At 42.4% G+C, this 10,873-nt stretch overlaps 1 protein-coding gene across 1 annotated transcript; it reads right to left on the reverse strand.

Moving 5' to 3' along the window:
- Window positions 1–1,965: 1,965 nt before the first annotated feature.
- Window positions 1,966–9,523, reverse strand: TYROBP (transmembrane immune signaling adaptor TYROBP). Its single transcript, XM_063312199.1, has 5 exons — window positions 9,306–9,523; window positions 6,250–6,270; window positions 4,263–4,400; window positions 3,327–3,355; window positions 1,966–2,541 (listed from the first exon to the last, which is right to left on the reverse strand). Exons 1-5 carry the CDS (start codon window positions 9,364–9,366, stop codon window positions 2,470–2,472), a joined length of 321 nt encoding a protein of 106 aa, XP_063168269.1. The 5' UTR covers window positions 9,367–9,523; the 3' UTR covers window positions 1,966–2,469.
- Between the last annotated feature and the right edge of the window lie 1,350 nt (window positions 9,524–10,873).

A 10,873-nucleotide genomic window follows, 5' to 3' on the forward strand; every position in this document is an offset into this window, starting at 1 on the left:
ACTAATTTCCTTAATATTCAGAGTATGAGATATATAAGGTGGAAGAAAATCAACAAAACAGTTACAGAGTTCTTGTCTACATGTATGGCTCTGTGTTTATTATTATTTTTATCCATATGCTATGCTATTGTCTTGAGCTTTTATTCCCGTGTTCGTAAAAATTTCTGCTTTGTATAAATTAAGTTGGTGGCTATCTTCAAGATCTTTTCTTTTGTATGAGTTTTTATATTTGGCCCTTGCTCCAGATTCTTTATGAATTGATTCTAATTTTTTTTTTAAAAAAGGTTCTTCAATACACACTCCCTTCAAAGTGGCTTTTAGAGCATCCAAATAATGGGATGATGTTAAGAAGCCTCTGGAATGCTCAGTTCTGGTTTCTTGACACTTCCATGCATGCTCCCTGTATTTCTGGGTGCACATGATACACTGCACCACAGACTAGCCAACTGCACGTGAGTGCTCAGTTGGTGTTCAGTGGTTGCCCAAATCCAAAATGTTTGCTTAAGCTTGGATACCTGTGTTCTGCAACACAGCGTCCAGGAACAAAAAATGAACGTCCTCTGTCCTCAGCTACACATCTCTGCAGCGAGCCAGCAGGAAGTAGCCTGTGGCTTTACACTGTGTGTGGCTATCTTGCAAGGCTGCAAATTAAAAGAAACCGAGCACAAACCAAATGATTGCCCAACCCTGGAGTACAGATCGGTCCATTTTGTAATTAACTAGTTGGCTAAGATCATGCAGAAGACACAGGGTTTCACTAGCTTTGCATGCCCTGCCAGCTTTTTGCCCCTGCCCAGTTGGTGAATCACTGGCTGGACAGTAGGGAACTGATATCTGGAGAGGAGCAAAGTTATAGCCAATACCCCTAGGTGATCCTGATCAAGCAGTTTTCCCACTGCTACAGCAGTTTTGATTGTGCTCACTAAGGCTAGAAGAAATTTTAGCTTGTACCCCAACTGAACTGGGGTTTTGAGATGGATGATTCCACAAATGATGGAGAAGTCTGTCTGCAGACACAGTCCTGTATGCAGTGGGGCTTGATCACCAGTAAACCTCCTTAGAGCTTCTGAGCTTTTTAATGCTTTTTCCACACTGAAGGTGCCTATAGGGTGTGGAAACCTGACAATTAAAGGACATTAAATGCAGCCATGCCCCAAACTAGCTTCATAACTGTTGAGTAATCTCATGAGATTAGAGAGCTTGTGAAATTTCAGCTGTTTTTTTACTTTACTTTACTTTTATTTTTAGTTTTGCCTTTGAGAAATCAAGACATGCCCTCTATTAAACTCACAGGTGGGGCTGTCCTGTGTTGGTAATCCCTAGTTTAGCTTGAGGTGAGCATCCAGCCATTCTCTTTACAGCAATCAGAGGCATGGAATGTTCTCTATAGTATGGCAAAGTAAACTTTATTGAATGGAAAAAAAAACCCTCAATGAAAAAATATAAACAAATTATATGCAAAAAAGTCATAAAAATGTAGCAAATCCACAAACAATATGCCTAACTCTCAGCCATACACTTAAACAAAAAGCAGATGCAATGGGCATCTCTCAGATGTTCTCCTTCCCTAGTTGCAGCATAGTGATAGAACACCTGCTTTGCATGCTGGAGATCCAAGGTTGAATTGCTGGCTTCTGTGATTAGAAGAAGGTTCTGAGAAATTCCTCTGCCTGAAACTCACTATATGCCAGCAGAAGTTAATAAAGAAATAGATCTAGTAAAGCCAATTTACGTATTTTCTATAACAACCATGCATTTCAGGTCGAGGTGGACTTTCCAGAGGACTGTACCCTAAAAAGTTGCGTAAATTTTTGGATTGGAACTGAATTTCATGAACTTAATTGAAATCAAGTTCATCAAGATTTAAGACCTTATTGATTTCAATTAATGTAACTTCCACTGATCTAAAGACAACTGCATCTGGATTCGACCCATTTGTTTTTGAGCAAAGGAATAGGAACTGAGTGGTAGAACATCCTTCTTTGATGTGTGGCTATGGGGCAACTCAGATTCAGTTAGGTCCATGAGTCCAGTGGGACATGACCTGGATTGCTATACCAGAAGCTGTATATTTTGAAATAATGTCTCTATTTGGAGTGAATTCACGTTTCCTGAAGAACTGTTCAATGGCATTACCACCAATGGGTGGAACTGATGGTGATTCAAGTAATGCTGTCCTGAATGTGTCTATTTTCATTTACTTATTTGTTCAATTAATAAGCTACTTCCACTGCCCAAGTGGCTCTAGGTGACATGGAACGTATTAAAACCGTAAAAACAGGTATGGGTAGTGGTGGACAGAAATAGACTAAGTGATGATTGAAGTGCAAGATGTTATATAGGGAAAGCAATCAGGTAGAAGCTCTCAGTGGAAAGCTTGCATACAGTAGTTGAGCTGACCCACTGAAGATGACTTTAATTCCAGCATTTCTTGTTTAATGCTTAGAAGGCCAAGGCAATGGAGGCAGATTATCTGTAAGAAATTCGGGAACCTGGATTTTTCAAGTCGCTGTATATATCCATTTGCTGCCCTCGGAGTTCCTGTGGGGTCAGAAAGAAGGTATATATACATTATCATTTGCTTTTCCCAAAGAATCTTAAGCCCTGATGAATTAGTAACTAGACCAAAATCTTCTTTTGAACCATGATCATATGACCAGATGCCTTCAGGAAATCTGCAAATCAGGCATAAAATCAATAACCCATTTTCCTATTATATTTCTCCATAATCTATACCAGTGTTTCTCAGCCTTGGCAGCTTGAAGATGTATGGACTTCAACCCCCAGAATTCTTCAAGATGCCAGCCACTGTTGGCAGCAAAAGATCAGGGAATCTATTCTCTAGACCATGGTCACTAAACCCTGAAGCCCATCACTGCCCAATTGACACCAACTTGATAGCACACAACCAATCAGTCAATGACACACATTTAACAAGCTATCAGGATTGGGTTCACATACTATGTTAAGTCAAAACCCAGCAAATCACATGGTAGTTTGCATACTCTTTGACTAGATTCCTACAACATCCTAAATTCTAAACCCGGCTTAAGAAAACGCAGTTGTTATGTTCAAAATAACCTGTCAAAATCATGGATGGTGCCTCACAACAAGCTGACCCACAGACTAACCCAGCCTTACCATAGCATGCTGTGTGAATGCAACCTGGCCTCTTATAGCAGGGCCAGCATTATGTGTGTATGCACAATGTTGGATGTCAAAAACAACTTATTTCCCCTTCCAGGCTGTTGAAACTGGAACAGTCACTGAACACATCCCATGGTAGAGGCCTTAGGAAGAAAACTAAATACTCATGTTACACTTACCTCATAGGTAGATTCATGCTGAGACTTGTCTGTTAAGAAGAAAGAGAAGAGTATGTGTGTGAGAAACATATATTTTTTATCTTCCATCTGAAGAGAATCAAGAGGAGGGAATGGAGGTTGTGTTATCTCACTTGCTGAAAGGATGTGACACAGAAACTGTGGTTAATGGTTTACTGAAAGACTGGCTGCAACCTAGGATGGCCCAACTTGAATCTTCACACAGGGCCACCTGACCTCCCCTGGGCTTAAAAATAAAAAGAAGGCCTTGTGAGCTAATTATTCAGGATACTCTCACTTCCTTACAAAGATGGTTCTATAAAGGATTCTAGCCTGTTCCTCTGCTACTTTCCTCCATTCTTATCCTTCTTTTAGAATCCTTCCTTTTTTAAAAAAAGGATATATTTTGAGGGAAGCTTTTTCTTTTCCCTCTGTTAAAAGGGGGTGATAAAAAGTGTACTTTAGGAGGGTGCAAATGAAAAAGTAACCTCTTTCTGCTTTTTGTCTGCTAAAAACAGCAAAAGCATAACCCCTTCTTTTGTCGACAACAGCACTATGCTTGCATTACAGTCTAGGACAGTGTTTTTCAAACTTGGTAATGTTAAGATGTGTGGACTTCAACTCCCAGAATTCCCCAGCCAGCACTGGGAGTTGAAGTCCACACATCTTAACATTACCAAGTTTGAAAAACGCTGTTCTAGGTAGGACCTTGTCTTATGGAGGGAGTACAGACTGTACTTGGTATGGATGGTATGCTAAACAGTGAGGGTCAAGGCCATCAAATGCTGTCTACCCCTGCCAAGTGCACATTCAGCATTCAGCCATTAGCTGTGAGCACACAGACATCCAATCTCTTTTACTTGTATCCATGCCCCATCAAGCACTGACATTTCTTCAAGGGGAATGCGTGCACTAGGGACATGGGATCCACCTCCTTACCACTGCTGGTTGCTTGCCGTTTATAGATGCAGCTGACCATGTAGTAGACTCCCAGAGCAATGAGCAAAGTCAGGAGCAAATCTCCCAGCACCACTCCTGCAATGGTACCTGGACTGATCTGGTAGCAGTGGCCACAGTCTGGGAAGAAAAGAGGATAGAATTGGGAGAAGCATAGAGGTGTAGTTGCTGAGGCTTCATACACCCTTTCTGCCCTAACTTCTGGGCAACCAGAAGCTGGTCCTTACGTGGAGTCCTTGATGCTCCCTGAGCTTGGTTGTTGGCTTGCAGACATTTCATTACCTGACCAGGTAACATCATCAGTGTGCGTGAGTGTGGGGTTTGCTCCCTGTTTATATACAGTAGCTTGCTACAGTGGCTTGTTACATATAGTAGCTTGTATATAATAGGGAGCAAATCCCACACTCACTGTGACAGCCACAACTTTGTGGACCAGTTGTTAAGTCCCCCTCATTCAGCGCTGTAGTAATTTTGAATGGTCGCTGAACAAGTGGTTGTAACTCGAGGACTACCTGTGTCTTTTTCCTTAATCCGCATTTAGAAATAAGAGAGCCAGATGCAAAGATAGGGAGTTTTCTACCTGACCGTTACTCACTCCCTTTTCTGCCTGCTGGGAGAAACATCTGGAGCCTAGAATGTTTGGAGCAAGTTCAGGGAAAGGAGCAGACAATAGGATCAGGGAAGAAACAGTTTTCAGTTTTCATTTATCATAATCAAAGATCAGAGGAAGAAACAGGAGAAAGAAGTTAATGGCTGCTTTGCCTGTTGCCAAATTGGAGCTTTAAAAGTGCAGCTTGTTTCTTCAGCTTGCAATTTTATAACTCCAGGGATTAGATGTAGGGAAAGGCATTCTTTCACTTTTATAGAATTATATAGCATTGGTAAAGTTTAGGCACTGGCTGCATTTTAAAAAGCACTTTTGTGCACAATTCTCCACATCTTGCTATCCTTTTCAGGGGATGCTTATTTCTTGCAAGCTATTTTCCCCACATATAATGCACTTTTCTCTATGTGAGTTTCATCATTAGGGGCACTTTCCCGTTAATAGTAGCAGGGCAAACATCTAAAATGGGTAAATTTCATCATATAGATGCATTTCAGTTGGCATATCAGTTTATGAGCACAGAATGGAGAAATTGCAAATTGCATTTTCTTCCTTTAATAAGGACCAGAACGAATCTATAAATAAGTACAACAGAATGCAGAACTTGGAGACTAGACTGAAAGTGCCAGATGCCATTGCTGAAATTAAGCAGGTGTGGGTTTGTTCAACAATCTGGATAAGTCTACAGAGAATCCTATGTGAGAAGAGAATGTACATTTAAGGGTATATACCTATTGAGTATATTAATTACAAATGATAGTAGTGTTGCAGAAGAGAAGACGTCGAGAAACAATTTGTGCAGAATTGAAATTTTAAACAGCAAGAGCTCTTCTATTCAGATACCAGAGGACAAATTTCATTGTCTAAAGCATCTTTCTCCAATATAATGCCTTGCAGGTGTGTCTAGTCTACAACTCCAGATCTAGTTTGGTATAGCAGTGACAATGTTGGACAAGGGCTTTGGGCTACTCACTCTGTCTCACCCAACCTACTTCACAGGATTGCTCATGTGGGACAAAAACGGGAGCAGACAATGTTGTCTTCAGCTCCTGAATGAAAGGCATGATATAAATTTGATTAATTGATTGATTACGTGCCATCAAGTCATGTCTGACTTCTAGTGACCACATAGACAGATAGATTTCCTCCATGAAAAAATCTGATCAATAAATTCCCATAATCTTCCAGGCAGCATGAATGTGCTGGTTGTTGGAGGGGAGTCATAGCTCAAAACATTTGCGAGCACCGGGGTTGCGAAGGTTGTTCCAAAGAAACATTTATTTTTGTTGCGCTTCCCTGTTTTCTCTCTGTGTCATTTGCAGGCAAGGCAACTATTTATGGACAGTGATATGAAATGGCTCTTACCGTTTGTAACTTGGGCAGCTCCTGTGATAAAGAGAAATGGAGGCTGGGTCTGTTATTTAGTTGATGACACATTTAAACAAGTCCCCTCCCCAATTCATTTCTACTACTGTAGAGATGACTTTGATAGGAATTGATTCCAGACCTTTAAATAGTTTTGTTGCAGCTTTTCCGACTAACAAATTTTATTCAAATTTTATTCAGCTCACTTCATCAGATGCAGAAAGTGCCTGGCTGGGGGATTCTGGGAGTTGAAGTCCACACATCTTAAAGTTGCTGAGGCTGAAAAACACTGAGCTAGACCAACATAGGATAAAGGAGAGAGGGAGACGCATTGGGTATGCCGATGCAAGTTACGTGGGAGACAGATTACGAGTACCTAATCAATTAAGCAATGTAATGTGTTAAAACCCCTTTGGGTTGGAGATCTTCTGAGATTGCCTGAAACTGTTTGATGGGTATGAGTTCAGCAATGTCTCCCCCCTCACTCCAATTTAACCCTAGCCACTTGGATGATGTGAGCTGTCATCATGAAAGCTTCTGCCACTTGTCAGTCAGAAAAGGTCCTACCAAACCCCTCCTGGGTTTTTTTTTTTTGCCACCACCCACTATCCTGAAAGGGTCTGTCTGTCTGTCTGTCTGTCTGTCTGTCTGTCTGTCTGTCTGTCTGTCTGTCTGTCTGTCTGTCTATCTATCTATCTATCTATCTATCTATCTATCTATCTATCTATCTATCTATCTATTATATTTATTTATTATATTTATATCACCGCCCATCTCACATAAAAGTGTCTCTGGGCAGCATACAACACTTAATTAAAACACAATAAATACAAAAAAAAGTCACAATGAAGAGTAACTATAAAAAGGCACACAAAACAAGAGGGGATGATATTAACCACAGTAAGGGAGCCATTGCAAAATCTCCCCAGTCCCATGGCACCCCCAGGCCTGATTGCATAGCCAAGTCTTGAGGGACTTGTGGAGGGTTGTGAGGGATGGGGCTAACCTCGCTTCTGGGGGGAGAAGATTCCAGAAGGTGGGTGCCACAGCAGAGAAGGCCCACCTCCTGGGACCCGCCCAATGTACAGTAATTCCCTGGCAGACAGCATCTGCAGCATGCCTTCTCTGCCAGCCCCAATGGTGCAGGCAGATGTAATTGGGGAGAGGCGGTCCCTGAGATGACTCAGCCCCATGCCATGAAGAGCTTTAAAGGTCAAAACCAGCACCTTGTATTGGACCCAGAAGCAAACCAGCAACCAGTGCAGCTCACAGAGCAGAGCTGTAATGTGTACCACTGTAGGGGCACCCATAACTACCCGCGCTGCTGCATTTTGCACTAGCTGAAGCTTCTGGATACTCTTCAAGGGCAGCTGCATGTAGAGCACATTACAGAAATCCAAACGGGAGGGGACTAGGGCAGAAGTGACAGTGAGCAGAGCCCCCCCGATGTAGGAACAGGTGCAGCTGACACACAATACGAAACTGGGCAAAGACCCTCCTAGCCACGTTTGCTGAGAGGACCCCCAGACTATGCTGGAGGGTTTATGTCTACGGGTGAATTGTAGGTTTGTGAATTCCTCAGAGAGGCAAAAACAGGCCACAGGTGCAGCTGACACACAATACGAAACTGGGCAAAGACCCTCCTAGCCACGTTTGCTGAGAGGACCCCCAGACTATGCTGGAGGGTTTATGTCTACGGGTGAATTGTAGGTTTGTGAATTCCTCAGAGAGGCAAAAACAGGCCACTTTTGTTTCCTTACCCATTGCTTGATGTACAGAAATCAGCAGGTAAAGATTCTACACTAACGAAAACAGGCCACAGTGCTTAATTTTGCCAATCTTTTTCAAGAAGGGGAAAAAAGAAAGCTCCCCCAGGCAGTGTTGAGGGGAGACTGTGCTGTGCTGATCAGGGGTGGGGCTGGTTGCTCAGTATAAACCTTCTGTTTCACTCGACATACTTAACTCAGTTACTAAATCCATGACTTTTCTGAGTTTGCACAATCTGTCGAGTTGTATATTAACGTACTGAGTGGACTGCATGCAACACCCTAAGCCACAAAAACTTAACCAAGATTAAAGTTAGGCAACCTTTGCCAGTTGTTTGAATATGGTTGCTAAATCATTACTTAATCTGGTATTATGTGAATGTGAATCCGGCCACCAGAGAGATTTTCAGTGTACCTACTACACTGGGTAGTAGAATTTTTTGGGGGGTGGGTGTCCATCTCCCATTTTATTTCTCTCCCCCCAGTTCTGCTCATGATTTAGAAGGGAAAGAGCAAGAGAAAGGCATGAGATTTTAAGTGTTTAAAATAAAAGATGTAGGGATCTGTACTTGCTGAGCGGATTGTAGCTGTACACAATAAACCATAACATGTTTCCGTTCCAACAGTGTATCACAGGACTGGTGATACAACATGCAGAGGGCTCAAGGTCTGGGCCAGACCTGCCGTCTTTTCCCCCAGATCAGATTCTTTGCAGCTGATATGAAGGATTATACAGCTTTTTGACACAATGGCACAGGAACACAAAGCCCACTACTGATCGCTGAACAGTAAATAAGAGAATTAGAAGACCCAAGAAACCATTTTGTACTCATATTCTCATGTTGCATTTCCTTGGTCATGACACCCAAATATATCCTAGAGATTTTTCCTGAAAATGTCTTGTAAGGTGTCCTGTAAGATTATAGGCTGTAGAGAAGCCACTAACCCTTTGGAGGCAGAGTAAACAGTGGTGTAGGAGGGTGATCTGGGAGGCTGTAGATAGAAAGGGCCAACTGAAGAAGAAAGAATTCCAAAATCCACCTCGTGATGTGGCTTTGTAAGGCCACAGCCATCCCCAGAAGACTGGTGAGAAGGATCTATGTGCTTTAACACAATTTCTCCTCCTAAACTGCAGCTTGAGAAAATGCCTGGAGATTATATACATCAAGGGGCAGTCAGTAAAAAGTGGATTCTTTCTAAGGCAGAAAGTCTAAGGAGATAAAAATGGGACCAAAGATCCAGAGGAGGTCAAGATAGAGAAGGAGACCAGAAATGTTTGATCCAACTCACCCAACTGAGGCCAAGTCAAACCCAGGAGAACAGGGAGGACCGGGAATCCTAACTGTGCCATATCAGACGTTCCCAAGTTGGGGATGCAGCTGACACTGAAGTCTTTCTGGCTGGGAATCACCTGATTCAAGCTTCCAAGAGAGGGCGCTTGGACATGAGGGGCAGTGGTGACATCTGGCTGAAGAGCAAGAGAACAGGAAGAGAAATAGCTCTAGGCAGGAAACCTCAGAAAAGGGAAGAGACTGTCATTGTGGTGGGATTAAGTAAGCAAGAAGCCTCCTGCCCCCGCCTCTCTCCCGGAAGTAGGTCCAAGTTAAAAGGAAGAGGCTGAAGTCTCAGCATCGCCTCTGGGCCTGAAGCAGCTTCAGCCACATTCCTTGTATGTCTATCCTTGCTTTTCCTCCCCAATTTTCCTTCTTCTTTGTGTTTTGGGGTTTGATTATTTCTGTCCCCCCCCTTTTTTTAAAAAAAATCTTTTTATTTCACTTTTGGGTTAGTGTATGCTGTTCAGAGCCTTTTTGGAATTGAGGGGCCTATAAATAACAGAAATATAAAAATAACCCCCAGCCCTGATTTCACCTCCGAAATGGAAAGAGATGGGTATGAAAGGATGGATATGAGTGTGTAGTCCCCTCCCAGTGCTTTGGTTTCTGACTTTCCATAGTCCTTTGCCAGTGACCCTGTTGGGTGAAGCCGGAGGGAAATGATATCCAATACAGTAGGCAAGGACCAGCTTGCTGACCTGTAGTCTTAATACTTGGAGACTTTGTAAGGATTGTGCCTAGAGTTCATATAATACAAGGTGTGCAAACCAAAGGAACAAGGAAAGAAGAGCAAAGGAGAGTGAGATCCAGTTGATAAATACAACTGCCAAAGGTAGAATGCAAGAATTAGTGATCTTCTTGAATTGGAATAGGAACGCAGGAACGCAGGAAGGAAGGGCTATGGAAGTTATTAAGAAGACTAGTATTTTAAAAGTGGGTTGGAAGGTAGGCAGAAGGAAAGTGCTTCAGGAAATAACTTACTAAAGCTCCTGCCCACTTTTGTTGTTCCTAGGCAAACTGAGCACATCAAGACGCCAGGCAAGTTAAAAGTACCTTCTTGGACAACAAGGTAAGAGCCACTGTTGCAAATTCACGTTCACTGTATGAGAAAGAGTCTTCTCTATAGGATTGAAGGACTTTGATCTGGAACAGCCTTTCTCAACTTTTTGACCCTGGAGGAACCCTTGAAGTATTTTTCAGGCCTCGGGAAACCCCTGCACATTCAGGCTCAAAGATAGGCCAGAAGTCACAAAATTATTAAATTCGTTTCATGGGTGGGCCTGTAGATATGCATGAACAGCGTTCTTAAACCAAAAATAAAGGAACTTACCTCTTTCATGTGAAGTGGCCCGAATTTGAAATAATTTTTAAAATAAATTGTGATCTCCCAGGGGACCCCTAGTGACCTCTTGCGGAACCCGAGGGTGCCACGGAACCCTGGTTGAGAAACCCTGGTCTGGAAGCTATGGATGGAGAAAAAAAATTATTCCCATTTATGAACTTTTTTTGTAAAATCCGATCGAT

Source organism: Candoia aspera, chromosome 10, assembly GCF_035149785.1.
Source record: "Candoia aspera isolate rCanAsp1 chromosome 10, rCanAsp1.hap2, whole genome shotgun sequence".
Taxonomy (NCBI): domain Eukaryota; kingdom Metazoa; phylum Chordata; class Lepidosauria; order Squamata; family Boidae; genus Candoia; species Candoia aspera.